The following is a 16777-nucleotide window of genomic DNA, read 5'->3' on the forward strand; positions in this document are numbered from 1 at the left end:
TACCTTGTCCTGAAAAGCAGAGCAGGTACAGCAGGTTATCAAGGTGGCCCTAAGCAATCTTCTTTTGAGCTTTTAAACCTTTGGGTTATCTTTGTTCTGTATTTAAAGCTCCAAGATACTTCCTGCTGTTACTGCTGCAAGTACAATTTACTCTATTTACACAACTTGTAGCAACACACTCCAAAACAGCAGTGAGATTCCATCTCACACTATTAATGGCACTTTCAGCTACTTTATTCAGAAATCCTGAAGTTGCAAAGAGGAGACCTGAGTTGCTACTTATGTGTTCAGTAGAAGAGTGAGCTTCTCCTCTTCCCCATTCTAGCACCACAGGAAGGTTTTCCTTCCTAGCAAAAATAGCAAGCTCCAAGGGAGCCTACACAACTCCAACATGTAAACAATCACTGCTAAAAGAAACTGATTTAAACCCACTGTTCAGGAAATTCAGTCCTGTGGTTCTGTGTCTAAAAGCATCCCATCTGAGCTGTACAGCAAATATGATATGCATTACCATTTGATCTCTAGGAAGCCTTGAGACACCAGCAATTGCAGGAGTTACACAAAACACAGATTGCCCTTCAGATCCCCCAAGCCAGAGGCAGGGGGAATGGAATATCAATGCAGGGGCTCATTTGCAGCAGTATAGCCTTTTTGTGGTGCGACGAACTCTATTGCCTTTTTAATAACAGAAACACTGGCTCTAAAATATAAACAGTAATAAATGGAGAGCAGTTCAAGAATGGAAAAATGAGACAAAATAAATTTAGTCTGTTTAATTAAGCCATATGCCATTTGGAAAGCGTTGTTACCAGTGTGTTGGTATACCATATGTGCTGGGTTTGGCTGGGGTGGAGTTAATTTTCTTCACGGTAGCTGGTATGGGGCTGTGTTTCAAATCTGTGCTAGAAACAGGGATGTTTAGTGACTGCTGAGCAGTGCTTACACAGAGACAAAGACTTCTCTGCTCCTCACCCCATCAGTGAGTTGGCTGGGAGTACACAAGGAGTTGGGAGGGGACACAGCCAGGATGGCTGACCCCAATTAAGTCAAGGGATATTGCATACGATATGGCATCATGCTCAGCATATAAAGCTGGGGGAAGAAGGAGGAAAGGAGAACATTCAGAGTGATGGTGTTTGTCCTCCCAGGTGACTGTTACCTATGATGGATCCCTGCTGTGCTGGAGATGGCTGAACACCTGCCAGACCATGGGAAGTGGCAAATGAATTCTTTATGTTACTTTGCTTGTGTGTGCAGCTTTTGCTTTACTTACAGAACTGTCTTTATCTCAACCCATGTGTTTTCTTACTTTTATCCTTCCCATTCTCACCCCAACCACAGGAGGCAGTGAGCAAGTGACTGTGAAGGTCTGAGCTGCAGATGGGGTTAAACCATAACAGCAAAACTTTCCATTCTAGATAAACTGAAGGACACCGAAAAGCAGTTGGGCTAGATTTGTCTCCAGGTTTTTTTCCAGAAGAGACCTTACAAAGCAAACTGTTCCCTTGTGATACCTTGTCCATGCCTGGATTGTTTTCTGAAGTGAAGTCCTGCTCATAGACTGCTACAATAGCAATTAGCTCCTGCTTCACTACCAAGCATCTCCTTTCACCAAAAAGAAACTGGTGACTATTTGTCACCTTGCAAGACAAACAGGAGCTGGCAAGTGTCTACCACACTCACTAAGCAATGAGGGGAAGGTACCATCACTGGGAATAAAAACCTATAAGACTACAGTGAAAGGACTGAAAGAATAATCAGTTTACAAAAACCCCGTCCAGGCATCCTTCTGCCTGTGTTTAAGAGTTCAGGGACAACCAGACACACATGCAGTGTACAAAGACTCAATACCAGCCATTTAGGGAATGTTTAATACAACACTCAAACCTCTTCTGCTACACTGAATTTTGCACAGGTAAACCAGGACTGTCTGTGATTTTCCACTGCTATAAAACTAAATTCAGATGACAACTTCTGAGGATGTTTTCTTAAGCATCTACAAAATCATTAATTTTAATGGAGAAAATTAAATCAAAGCATCTTAGGGTAGGCAAAAAGTATTTTGTCTTTGTTCTGTACATTGCTCTATACACACATAACCAACAACTTCATAAATCAAACATAGTGCTATCAGTACTGAAGACACATTTCAACTAAGGCCAAAAGAACTTGTGGTTGAAAATAACAATAGAAAGCTGAATAAGAGCTGGGCTCCATCACTAGAGGGAGTCGTGATCACATATTAAGTCACTGTAATACGCAGACCATTCTGACCACAATTATGAAACAAATAAAAGACCATCAGCTAAATCTGGAAAAGATTCAGGGAAAAGAGAAAATTAGATTTGCTTCCTTAACAAGGTTTTATTCCCAAAGACCTTCTCTTGGGAACTTTCAAATCATCTGTAATGAAAGGCTTTTAAAAATGTATCTTATTGCCTCCGTTTTCAGACAGAATAAGGTACGTGACAGGAGAGAGCCGAAATTATCAGTTTCAGAAATTACACACAGCATTGCATCAAGAAAATGCGAGAACTTTAATTGAAGCAACTTTACAGCCCATTTCACTTCAAATCAAAAAGTAATCTTAATCATGTTTTTATTTTTCAACTAAATTGGCACAATTACATCCAGCACGAACAGGCACTACCAAAAGGCGGCTTTTGCAACAGATGATTCCCTTTGGCCATTAATACATTTAGAGAAAGCATTTCTCTGACAGGCTGTGAGAAGCAGCCTAAAACCAAATATAAATCAGGAACTCAAGCATAACTATCATTCTTTCATTTGATCATTTCATCAACTGTGGCTTTGAGGGTTTGCTTGGTTTATTTTTAATATATGAAATGTCTTTTTTATACTGGTGAGGTATTTTTCACCCTTTTAAAGTTCTTAGCAGAAACCACAGGACAATTTGGCTGGCTGCACTCACAGGAATTTACACTTGGCTCGAACAATTTTTCAACTGACTAAACAGTTTCATTAAGAGCAGCAGCACATACAAAGCTTTTAAGACCCAGCTTGAACCCTGCCCATCACTAGTAAGGTGGAGCCCAGACCATAGTCACCTCTTGAACCAAGATCTACCACATACCTCAAGAGACATTAGCAAATGCAGCCCAAGACAAACTAAGAGTGCTTGTCCAGTGCTCAGTTATTTAGTAGTTGACTGCTTTACATTCAACACATTTACACCAAATTCTCCACACTTCCGTTGCTCAGACAAGTCAGTGAACAACCTGGCAATACAAACAGTCCAAGAGCCTTTTTAAAAGAGAGTTATAGTTTTTAACAGAACAGACAATGGGATCCTAATGTGAGGAAATAAAACCAGTGTGGGAAGCAAGAGTATGTGCACCAAGAATGAGAAGCACTTTCTGACACTCTACGGAACCATGTTAAGAAATGTTACGAGCATCCAGTGCAGTCTGGAAAGTTAAGCTCTGGCATTTCCCCTATCAAATACTCCTCCACCAGGGCAAAGGCTTAAACAGCCTCTAGCTTCAAATACAGATTTCCCTCTATAAGCAGACTGCTCCTCCCAAAGCCTAGTAGTACTCTGCCACCAAAACGGCAAACTAACTTTTCCACTATCATCTATACAAACTGGTCCTTTAGGTAGTCAAACCACAGTCCTCAGATCCCTTATTCCCCTATCCATATACAGATGGCTACTTTGCACATTTTGCTTTGACACTCCCTTTCAAGATGAAGTGGTCTGGGAAAGCGGCTCGCTTCCCCTTATGGTGAACACTTTAGCTCATAAAATCAAGCTGGATAAACTCTTCACTGCATCCACCCACAGTCCTTCATCTTTTCCTTCCTGCAAGGACTTAAGTAAGCAATAAACTCTTCATCAACATGAGAAAGAACAGAAGATAGCATACAGGTCTCCACAGAACAGCAATGAAATCTAAAGAGCAGTTCTTTCAGTTTGCAGTCCTAGTTTTCTTTCTATACGCTTTAATATAGAGGCGTTTTGTTAGCAGTGTCCATTACTGGTATCACTCACCTGCTCGTGATGGTAGAGTTCTGCTCTTTCAGCACAAGTTCCCTTTGCTGCAGGGCCACGATTTGCCTGGAGAGATCATCCGGTGTCCTACGCAATTAAAACAAAATAGAAACTTTTAACAAATCATTGGTTGAAAAACCTGTGTTCCATACATAACCACAAAAAGGTCTCACCAAAAGCAGACAAGGCAATTTCATCAGCCCAAAGTTGCTGCAGCCCCTCAAAGAACAGAGCTGCACCCTGCTTAAGTAAAAGCCTGCTTAAATTTTAAAGCCATTGCTGTAATCACCATCCAAGTCACATAATCTCACTACTGTACACTTCAACCCATAAACCAACTCTTAAAGCCAGAGGCAGCAAGACCAAATCTGCAAAGCAAGCAGCCTGCACAAACATTCATAGCAGATGAACAGACAGCTTATAACTTGAACACATATAACTTGTTTTATAACACACATACAAATGGGTGTTCCATCTCCTCCTCCCCATCCTAGTGCTCAGCACAAACACACAGCGGTGAGCACACCCAGAGTTACTCTAATTGCTGTTCAACTACAGAGTCTCAGTGGAACTTGATCACAGGATTATTACCAACAAGGTAAGAAAAGGAGGAACTGTATATATAGACTGCACAATTCAACACCTCTGGCTACTGCTGGACACCCTCTGATAGCAGAGAGGTTCAGCTACATCACAGGTGACTCAAAGCAGTGTTCCCACACAATTACCAACATACTGAGTTCATATAAGCCGTGACTCCAGAGCCATGGGGGGAAACATCAGTAATAACCCATCAGCTGTTGGTAACATTTCAGATCCCACTCTGATAACCTTTTCTTGTCAAAGAGATCAAAGATTGCTACAGATCAGCTAGCAACAGCTCTGCAGTTGTCAGGAATAAGTTTGCTTTTCCATCAAATCCAGTGACAAATTCTGAAAGCTAGTGGAATGGGATCAAGCAAGTTTTGCAGGAATCAAATCTGTAGAAACTCATTCTGTCATGTCCCCCAAGATGCAAGTCAAGGCTTCACTGTTGATGGCAGATGAAATTAAGCCCGATCAGATTTACGGTATTCAAATGCAACCCTGCAACAAGGCTCCTGCACTCCAAAAACTGAACAGGTTAGATGTGCCTCCAGCTTGACCATTAGGATTCTGACTAAAGATGATATTTCTGTGATGACGTCACTTTCAGCCAAATACACACATACAGAAAGCCATCACTTTTTCCTCTTTGTCACTTCCAGCCAGGTGAAAAATCAGTTAAAACTGACCTGATGCAGTCAGGATTCAGTTCTGGAAATCCAAGTTCAAAGGTTCTTTGTTTTTGCTCCCAGAACTGCACATTGGTAGCCTTCCTCAGCAAATTTTGAAGCCTCTAATACCCACTTGCGTTACATGTAAGTTTTAACAGTCTATATATTATAAAACAGATGGATGTGGTCTCCCCTCAGGCAATGGAGACACATACTGCAGCAGTCAGAAACCTGTCAGAACTGGATGAAACATTATCCTTCAAAGACATCACACTTGATGGCCAAGGAAACTATGAGAAGAAACCAAGACACCAACCCAAAGATGGCTTGACTAAACCATCTAAACTTCACATTCTGGTAACAGACACAAGACAATTTTAAGCCAACACCTGGGTTTTCAAGTATGTTGCAGTACTAGATAACACACTTCAAACACCTGAAGCTGAGCCTGAAGGGATTTTAATGTAAGCAGTTCCCCATGTTTTTAGTAAGGGCTACTTCATGGCTGAGCATTAGAGCAAATACTGAAAAATTAATTCAACCCAGCCTGATGCAAGCCACATCTCCACATAACCCAAGAGCAAGGGAAAAAACAGCACTGGATTCTTGGAATCTCAGCTCTGAAGAGCTCAAATCTAACAGTGGTCTAAGTTTGTTTTCCAGCTTGGAGGACTAGGGTCTTTCTACTAGTATGTAAACGGAGAATTTAATGGCAACATATGCCAGAAAATGGAAAACGGTTGGTTTCTCAGGCTCTTATGTCTGCAGCAGGGGGAATGAACAGCAAAAAACCTGGAAGAGGAGCCTATAAAGCTACAATCTGATTTCAACATTGGTTCTATCTGCAGGAAGAAGACCTCTGACACAAGATTTTTGCCATAAATTAAGGAAACAGATGTCCTCTTTCACAGTAGTTTCTAACCAGAAAAATTGAGACATAAGGGAAGGAGAACATAAGGATAAAGGCAACTTTGTATTAGTTTTGATGAGGGGAAAAAAAACCCTATGTTAACCTTTCCACTTCATCCTCCTTCACTTACTAGAGTAATCAGAAGCTAAAAACCAGAAAACATCAGACAGAAATGGATGGGGTATGCTCAGTCTGCTTGGCAAAAAGTAGCTGTAAGCAGACACACCAATTTCAGTATAGACAATCTCTGTAAAATCTAATGCCAGTCAATAAGGCTCTGAAAACTGCCATTCCAAACCTCTCATAATGCACCCAAATATAGCAGATTTATCACAAGGATAGTTGTTATCAGGCATCTCTCTGGCCATGTGGAGTGCCAGTCCCCAACCCCAATGTTTGGTCCCTGGAATATGAAAATTAAGTGTTTGGTCAATGAAATAATTGCACAGATACTTCTTAAATGGGGCAGGGAAGAAGAAGTATATTTGCCTGGATTTTCTTTTCTCATTTTCTCAGAAATTCCTACCATAAGGTACTAGGACTGAGATAGAGAACTGAAATTCATCCAATAGGAAAAAGAGGTGATTCTAAAAGCCACAGATTTGTAGTAAAGATAGCTACTGACGGATTTCCAATGAAAACCACTCATCCTCATCTGTTCAGCAATTCAAATCAACAAGCAGCTTCTAATCTCAGTTCCAGCAATTGGCAGCTTCAGGTTTATACTTAGTTCTGGAGGATGTTTCATTGTCATTAGAAACTATTCTCTTTTAAAAAGTGGAGCAGCACAGATACAGAACAGAAAATTAAGTCAAAGGGTATTCACCCCCTCTGAAGAAGAGTTCACTTTCTGTAAAACTAAATCATACCAAGTGATCAAAGACACCTCTTGCATGCACCCTGCTGTTAAGTATCTCTACTGAGAGGTTTCAAAGCCTATTTATGAGGTCTACATCCTATCCTGATCACAGACAATTCGGCAAAAGCCAGTTTAACACAGTTCCAGTAAAGGAATGACACTGCTTGCACGATGAAATTAAAGCAGACAAGCTTTCAGTTTGAAGAGAACCAATCAACTCCAAAGCACTGCAAGCACGAAGCACCCCTCTTCACTGTAATACACTTCTGTTTCACAAGTTTCTGAGAAAAATGCTTCACAAAGAAAGAAATGGCAGCACCCCAACACACACGTTAACATGTTCTGGCCTTGAAAGTCACTGCCTGATGGGCTAGCTGAATATCATTTTTGCTAAAGCTCTGTCCATTCCCCATGGAAGACTTGCTATCAAACCCAGTATGAAAAAGCGAAGCAGCCGCCTTCAGGAGAATCTGTATGACAATACATCTTACCAGCACTACTTGAATCACCGCAGCTACTTGAGGGAAGTTTGAAACTCTATCCTTACCTAAACATACCTGTCTGAAAAGGTGCTGCTTTGTGTACTGTGCTTCCCCTGCAAACCCACAGACTCCTTCCTTCGCCATGCCCCATCCCTGGCAGTGTTCAAGGCCAGGTTGGATAGGGCTTGGAGCAACCTGGTCTAGGGGAAGGTGTTCTTGCCCATGGAACCAGATGAGCTTTAACATCCCTTCCAACCCAAACTACAGCATGATTCTATGATTCCAAGTAACATTGGAGACCATGAACCATGAAAAAACCCCACACTTAAGTTTGCATAAGCCATGCAAAATCCTGTAAATGAAACACTTCACAGTACGATTCAAGAGCAGAACGTTATTAAAACTGAATTACATGCTATGTCATTATAAAGATAACATGCAGAACACAGTGGCTTCCAAACTGTAGGTGCAGATTAAATCCCTGACTTCAGTTCCTGGGTAAGGCACAATGAGCCAAAAGCAGATGTTCTTCCTCTGTGCACCAACCCATCCCCAGACCACACTTCCTTCTGCAGTAACACTGAAGAAACACTTAAAACCAACCAAACCAGGAGAATTTAAGCCTAATAGGGAAACAAGGGGTTTTTTGCCCTCAAGGAACAAATTAGCCCAGCATAGTTTAAGCAGCACAGCAAGGCAGGAGAGGGACAAAACTGCTGTTAACCAGAGCATTTTGACTTCCTTTGAAGTGCAGATAATTTGAAAAGAAGCAATTTGAGAATGATAGAAGCCTAAAATTGTTAAAATGAAGTAAAAAATTGACTTAATGGGATGCCCATTCAAGTCATTCAGTGACTTTCAGGCAGCCCTGGTACTCTTTTTTTAAGAAGGGAAATGGTTTACACAGTATTTTATGCCTTCATTTTTGTTAATGCACACAGCTGACAGTTCACAGGCATTTGCAGAAAGCTCTGTTGAACTGTCTTGGTTCAGGTTTCATTACCATTTCGGTATAAACTAGCACAGTTACACACTGAGAATTAGCTGCTGAAGTACCATTAAGCCAAAACTCAGTAAGCAGATGAAGATGGTAAAGTAAAAACTGGAACATTTTTTAATTTATAATTTATTAGAATTAGTAAGCAATTTCTTACTGCTTCTATCAAGTGTTTCAAAATTCACAGCAAAGCAAGAGGTTTGATTGTAGCTGCATATCTGACATTAAACCGTGGAAGTACAAGATAAAAGCAAAACTACACAGAAAACCAGGCACTCGGTCAACACTTTCGAAGACTAAGTTCTTCAGTGCTTCTTTTAAAAGTTACATTTGTTTGAAACTACCAAACTAATAGCACATTTATAGTACAAAGTTTTTGGAAGCCTGTTGGATTAATACTTCTCTCTATAGTTTTAACTCAGCATGAATACATGATGACACAGATTTGGTTGTCTCAACTAAGTCCTATTAAATTGAAACTGAACATTCCGAGTCGTGGCATAGAATTTTAACTGGATCCAGAAACTCATTTACACTTAAGTATATTTAACTGACAAAGACCAAATACAAGACATCTTTAGTAAAGGGTTTGTTATGAGAATCAGGCAGAGAAAGGGAGGGCACATCTACTTTCTCTTCACTCCAGGAAAAATACCCCTTTTATTTTGCATTTGGTAGGTTTCTTGTTGTGTTTTAGTTTGATCTGGTTTTCAAAGGCAGTCTTCTAAAAGTATAAAAGCTGGATTTTGTTCCTTACTTGTATTATGTACAAGAAACACAAGATTTTAAGTTCTCCATTCCAAGAAGGACATTAAATTCTTCTTTAAAAACAGAAAATCTTTTTCCTAGGCAGGAAAACAACAGCATCTGAAGAACAAACACAGCCTGATAACATGACAACAACAGAAGACTTTTGGAAAGGCATTTTAGTTGTTTTAAATATTTCTCTGTGATTAGAAAGGCTGTGGGATGTGTGTAATCGTCTCTTCCTGTGCCTTTGAAGTGAGTCTCCCAAACATCCTTTGTGTATTTGAGCTCTACTTTAACTCCTCTATCTCTGGTTTACAGGACTCCCACTTATTTTCTCTACTTCACCAGCAAGTCCAAAAGCAGCTCAGTTCCAGTGACAACCTGCCCTTCAAGACAGCAAATAGCAGTAATTGCAACAGCACATAGAGACTTCCCAAGATACAGCATCATGGAGTTCTTCAGTTTAATTTGGTCATATTAACTCAAAGTTTGTATCAGAAGATGCATCTTGCTGCACATCCTTTTCCCCTGAAAATATGCATCACCTCCCTGGAAGCAAACCTTAGCTCCCCTTTGCCAGGCTAGAGGAGAACATTGCCACTAAAATCCAGCCTTGGAAGTTCTGAGAATCAAGACTCACAACAGGACTTCTCATGGAAGAAAAAGCCCCTCCAACCTCCAGTGCAGGTAGTTACACCTATCTGTTAATGTCTACATGCCTACATCTTCCTTTTCTATTGCTGACTAAATTAACTAAACCATATGGTAAGGAACCTGCTACCTGCATTGTTCACAAAAATAGATTGCCAACATTTCCTATGCAAATAGGACATATTTAGTGTTTCATAACACTTTACAAAGTTTTAAAGAGCAATCACCTTTATTCATGCAAAGGAAGGTGCTAAGTGCTGTCAGAAAAGCAAACTTAAGGCATACCTTGACTACCTTCTCCAGTAACTGCACGCTTAATGTTTTATGTACAGTGAAGGGAGGAAACCTGAAGAGTAAACTGAAAGCAATAAGCAATCTCAGCTCCTGAGATTCCCTTCACTTAGGAGGGAAACCTCATATTTGTGTATATAGAATCAACAAATCCAATTGCTCTCTACCAAAGCAAACGTCCCCATTAAGCACTTGAAGCAGAACAACAACTTATAAACACTTAAAATGCTTTCTTACAAACAAGTGTCTTGACAATTCTAAAGACAATTGATACATCTCTTGAAACAAAATTAGCAATTAATCCAATCAAGCCAGAATGTGAAGAGGGGAGGAAAAAAAGGAAGGAAACTATCTTAGACTCCAGTCAATAGACTTTTGGGGGTTTGAAATGAAGAAAGTAATTCTCCTCCCAAATTTAACATATGGCATCATACGAAATGATCTTTCAAGTTTCATTTCTATTTTAAAGATGTATTTAAGAGCTCAGCAAGAGAAAATTATTCTTACTTTCGAAAAACACTAATTAGTTGGCTGTCATTTCAACACGTCAAACTCCTTTCTCATCCCTACCGCTGCTCTAACAGCAAGCATAGGACAAACCACTGGAACTCCATAAGCACATACAATGTGTAGCTGAGTGTATCCTTACAAGTGAAAGGCTTTAATAGACCAAGGAGAGGGAATGTATACATAGTAGTGTCAAACCTGCTGATTTGGAAGGGAAGATTAAAAAAAAAGTCAGATTTCTTTCTTCATTTACTTTTTTTAATCTTCTCCCAGAAGTCTGGTCACCGCAAACTGAATCACATGATGTGCAATTTAGAGCTTTCAGAGTTCATCACGAAACAAAAGCAATTTTCTATAGTTTGATGGGAAAACTGTTAAGAGCACATGGCTGAGCTTGTTACACAGCCTTACCAAAAGGGATCCAGCTCTCCAAGTCATCACTGTAGGCTTCTAGGCTTCTCGTCTCTGGGTGCAGTTCAGTGAGAGCAGGGGAGCAAATCTAATTGCCTGTGGCCACTGAAGTGGCAGTCACTGGGGTTGTTTAGTTCATTTTCTGCCACTGAAGGTCTGAACCAGCTTCCCCCTTTCAACAGGAGGCTGTTAAGCACCTCTGCTGTCTTCTCATTAAAACATATCCTCAAGCTCTCATTGAGCTCACAGTGCTACACTCAACAAGACAGGTAACATCGGGCATATGGAAAAAGCAATGAGCGGGCTCACGGGTGAGACACATGAACTGTCAGTCTGGCTCTCAAATGCTGGTGAGAAGTCAAGCTTCTCATATTGCAAGAGATCCACCAGCATGTCAGCACTTTGGGGTTTGATGTTGATGAGTAATTGTTTGCTATTTCTCAAAGTCTTGTTTAGTACTGTCAAGACTGGAGTTCATGAAGAGTCAAAACAAACCCATGCCTTAAACAGAAAAAAGATGTTCTACCGCAGAGAAAGTACATAAGGAGCAAGGGAAACAGAATTAACTAGAAAAACAGAGTAAACTATCTTGAGCTCTTACTAATGACAAATATATCCCCACACAAGCTCAATTTGTACTGCTGCTAACCCACAGGAATGGCCTTTAATTGCTCTGCTGTTTCACATTACAGCTGACCAATTGGTACAGAGCAAAACATCCTCAGCCCTCCATTCAGCTGCCACTCACTGGGGTTTTGGCAAAAAAAGCCAATGATTTGTAGCATAAATAAGGAATAAGATACAAAAAGTACTGACTCCAAACCTCTTATTTCTGCTTGACACATTCAAAACAACCCAAGCACACTCTGCCATGCCCTGTTCTGAAAAAACCCCACAACTCACATGTATCCAACACACCCTTCTGGCATAACTTCTACTCACATGGAAATCACTAGCACAGAGACATCATTTTTATAGATAAGCAGGGCTTCTGTCTGTTAAAAAGGAAGCTAACACTGTAACCAAGACGAGATACTGACAGGATATGTATTTTTGGCTGTTTTACAGATCTCATTAAATTGATAGCCTTGTTCTTTTGAAGCCTATCCGAGATAAACTTGCAGAATATTAATGTCCCTAAATTACTGTATTGGTTTCAACATCTTTATTGATCACATTGTTTTCCCAGGCTCTTATCAGCTGCAAGCATTAGCCAGCAGTAACACAAAATCCCTAATCTTGAGCAAGAGGAAATACTATTACTGACAGCCTAAAGGTTCTTCTGAGAGTCTAGACCGTATTTTCAGGCACTTTTATATAAAAGTAGATTTAACAGCCCATATATTATTCTTATTTACTTCTGATTACAATCACATACCTCTTCAATCTCACGGCAGGAATGCCCACTTTAACCTGCAACTGTAATCTACAGTATAAGTTATTTTAACTGGGTTTTTAATATCACCCAATAACACCAGTCACAGGTAAATTTATGATGAGAGTTTTAGAAAGAACTGCTTCTGTGTTCAGCTGGAATATCAATATCTTTCAGACAGAAAATTGAAGTTAAGCCTGTTGCTTTAATTAGGAACTATAAAGCTCAAGCACAGATTATTTCAAAGCTTTTCACAGCACAACGCCTCACCTCTGACAGGAGCAGAAAAATCCTAAATGGGGGAGGTTAAAAACCTTGCTGATGTACAGAACACACACCGCTGATAAATGATTGTATTTATCAAGAAAATTAACACTGGAACAAATAAAGTAGAAAATGCCTCAGGGCCATACTTGTCAGTATCTGCATATTCCTACAAGTTGCTTATATTAAACTGGCACAAAGGCATCAGCTACCACTGCGGCTTCACTCGTGGTGGATTCAGTACGTATGTAATACACTCAGGGTAAGACCAGTTTTTGCAAGAAACCAGACAAAGCAAGACTTAAACAGGGGAAGTTCAGGTTAGATATAAAGGAAGAAGTTCTTTACCATGAGGGTGGTGAGGCGCTGGAATAGGTTGGCCAAGGAAGTTGTGAATGCTCCATCCCTGGCAGTGTTCAAGGCCAGGTTGGAAAGAGGCTTGGGCAACCTAGGCTAGTGTGAGGTGTCCCTGCCCATGGCAGGGGGTTGGAACTGGATGATCTGAAGGTCCTTTCCAACCCAAAGCATTCTGTGATTAGAATCTGAGGTACAGAGTTTAACCAATCTGAATAGGAACACCCAAAAACCTCTGTAATTCAAATCCAATGTAAGTAAAATTAAGGCTATATTGATTTAAAGGATGATTGAAGTCATTAGCTGCAAGAGCTATACCCTAAATCTTTTGTTTCTTACCTTGTAAAGCACCCAAACGTAAGTATGCAACACTATTTTTGAGTGCTATACTTAATAAGTTAATCCTAAAACATGAGTTTAAATCCTAGGTTTTTGCTTAGTCTAGCCTTTCATTTAGCTATCACATCATTTCCCACCAAGTTCATTTCCCATTCAGAGCCTGTTGCTCCGTTACTGGTTTTAACAAATCCACCAGCACAAGAGCTCAGTATCTCTAACCCCTACTGCCTGTCTCAGGCCTCCCCACTTAATGAAGCACATTTCTCACTCAACTGTCCACAAGCTGGCAAGTGAGCTTAGCTGCAGGAAAATGAATTACACGCGTCCCCAGACACATGCGAATAAACCAAAGACATTTCAGATTTACAGTGCTGCCTTCAAACCTCCTCTCCCCCAGCTCAGGGAGGGATTTAAACAGGACTTCAAAGAAGCCTGAGTTCCAATTAAAGCACTGTGACCACCCCAGGGACGCAGAAATATTCCTCTGATTAGTGAGATGCACTCTTTGAACTGTTTAGCTGAAAAAAGCATTCAGAACTTTGCACAAATGCAGTAGTTCTCTCTCAAAGTTTTCCTAAGTTTCTAGAAATTTACTATTCAAAGTGAAGGACAAATAACATTTCAGACTAAAAGTTTTATGGAAGCCCATTAACACATCAGCTCCAGGCATCTAATAATAAACATGAGACATAGCATGACCTCAACATTGCAGTCCCAGTATAGACCAGATGACACAAGTCAGAACAGAAGAACCCAAAATGTCAAATTGTTGCTGTGGTTGGTGCTGGTGCCTCAGTACCACAGACTCAAAATTCCAATCTCACCAGCCCTCAGAACCACTCTCCCTCCAGGGCATAGCGCATCAATCTCACTTCATTTTGAAGTTCTACTTTCTTCCCTTAACATCCCAATCTCGCAAGCTGCACATATAAAGCACATCATATCAGAGAATCATAGAATAGTTAGGGTTGGAAAGGACCTTAAGATCATCCAGTTCCAACCCCCCTGCCATGGGCAGGGACACATCACACTAAACCATGTCACCCAAGGCTCTGTCCAACCTGGCCTTGAACACTATCAGTGATGGGGCATTTACCACTTCTTTGGGCAACCTGTTCCAGTGCCATCCTCACAGTAGAGAGCTTATTCCTTACAGTTAACCTGAACTTCCCCAGTTTAGGTTTAAACCCATCACCCCTTGTCCTATCACTACACTCCCTGAAGAAGAGTCCCTCTCCAGCATCCTTGTAGGCCCTCTTTCAGATATCTGAAGACTGCTATACCCAAGTCCTTTGACATACCGTGACAATAAAACAGTAGCCTTCAGCCTTGGCAATAAGCACAGATTGAAATAGTAAGTTTATCCTTTCCTCCCACACACCCCCATACACACCAAACAGAAAAAGAAGAAACCAACCCCTCAGTCTCTCATTCCCAAAACTAGAGTTGGATTATATAGTTCAGAAGTTTCGACCTCAAGAACGATGAACATTCAGAACAAAAGCTGGGAAGATAACTGAGTCTTAGAGCATGCCAAAGCAGTCAGAGGTAAGTAGATCTAATAAACCTGCCTGTGAAAGCCAAACCCCAATCAACATCATCCACAAACAATGTCAGTAGGAAACAGAAGCAAACTTTGAGGCCTGTTTGTAGAAAGTGGTACTGCGACAGTGTGATCATATTAAAGACACAAACAGTGGCAGTTCAGCAACTACTGTTCTCCTTCTGCTCTCAGAAACTGGTACGAGCTCGGCGCCTGCACCAGCCACAGGGGTCAGAGCAGGCAAGAGCAGTTATGACTTCCCTGTGTCACTGCTACAGGCTCCTGTGAGTGGGATTAAGATACGGACTGGACTGGTGTCACAAGCACTTTGACACCACCTTGGCTTACTGCTGTCATCATGCTTCAGTCACTTTCAATGCTGGAAGCTGCCAGGGGAGGAACTACTGAAATGAGATGGCAAAGTTCTGGAAGTTTGAAATGTATTCACAGAAGAGAAGGAGTTTCTATTCTCTCCATTAAAACAAACATCCCGGTTTCACACCACTTTTGCCTCCTTCCTTGCATGCACATTTATCTTCAAGATCTTATTTCATCACATTGCACAATACAGCATATAGGCCTACCCACCACCAGTTACTTTTTCTTTGGTGAACAAACAGTACAAAAATCAACCAGACAACAAAAAATGAATCAAAAACAGCCTTCTAGAAGTCTTCACCATGTCTACCCCCACTGGAGATGTCCTTGCAGCTTCCTGATTCTGCTCACTGCTGCCACGACTGCAGTACAACAGCTCCACACTTGAGAAAAAGATGCATCTGACATTCCTAACTCTTCAGATTCCACTTGAGCTTGATTGTGGAGATACTGCCAAGCATTTATAACTTAATTGTAAATGACAGTCCTATATAATACTTATTGTATGAATAACTTTGATGCTGAAGAGATCTACTTTGGACAACAGTTTCAGTGAACAAGCACAAATGAAAGCCACAGCCATTAAATCACAAAATAATTCAAAGTCACTCGTGCAGAGCTACTTCAGTTCTTTTCATCTTAATTCTGAATTCTCGAGTTTTCCTGCTATGCTACCAAGAAAATATTTTATTTACTTCAACCATTCTGTTGCATAATCTAAGCCTTTGCCAGCTAAAAGCCTTCTCCAAACAGCTCAAGCCTCCTTCCTCTGCTGATCTACAGCTTCCCTCATAAAACCCTCCACTTCAGAAGCATCCCAAAGAAACAGTGCCAGAATAATGCACTTCTTGTGGAACTCAATACCTCCACCCATTGTGTTCCATACTTAACCTTTGCAAAGATGGGATTAAAGCAAAACCACAAAGGCATATGGAAAACAAATCCCCCTGATCAGAGTAACTTTGCAAATGCAGATGCTTAGAGAACATTCAGCACATGCTTAGCATTTACTCCTTGCACAGTCATGTACCAAGATCAGGATTTCTGAACTGTTAAATTTTTCTTCTACCACACTTACTGTAATAAGGAAAAAAAAAATCTGCACACAGCATACAGAATCATAGAATAGGTAGGGTTGGAAAGGACCTTAAGATCATCCATTGCCATGGGCAGGGACACCTCACACTAAACCGTGTCACCCAAGGCTCTGTCCAACCTGGCCTTGAACACCACCAGGGATGGAGCATTCACAACCTCCCTGGGCAATCCATTCCAGTGCCTCACCACCCTCACAGTAAAGAACTTCCTCCTTATACCCAATCTAAACTTCCCCTGTTTAACTTTTAACCCATTACCCCTTGTCCTGTCACTACAGTCCCTAATGAAGAGTCTCTCCCC

The 16777-nt window shown here is 40.8% G+C and overlaps 1 protein-coding gene across 4 annotated transcripts in view; it reads right to left on the reverse strand.

The window, feature by feature from the left end:
• The window catches only part of MAD1L1 (mitotic arrest deficient 1 like 1), a 378161-nt gene that overhangs the window by 336342 nt on the left and 25042 nt on the right, over positions 1–16777 (reverse strand). For all 4 annotated transcript variants that reach the window (XM_065684510.1, XM_065684508.1, XM_065684507.1 and 1 more), the window contains exon 10: positions 4013–4099. In XM_065684510.1, coding sequence (XP_065540582.1) covers positions 4013–4099 — 87 coding nt within the window. The remainder of the gene's footprint in view (positions 1–4012; positions 4100–16777) is intronic.

Source organism: Lathamus discolor, chromosome 6 (genome assembly GCF_037157495.1).
Source record: "Lathamus discolor isolate bLatDis1 chromosome 6, bLatDis1.hap1, whole genome shotgun sequence".
Lineage (NCBI taxonomy): Eukaryota > Metazoa > Chordata > Aves > Psittaciformes > Psittacidae > Lathamus > Lathamus discolor.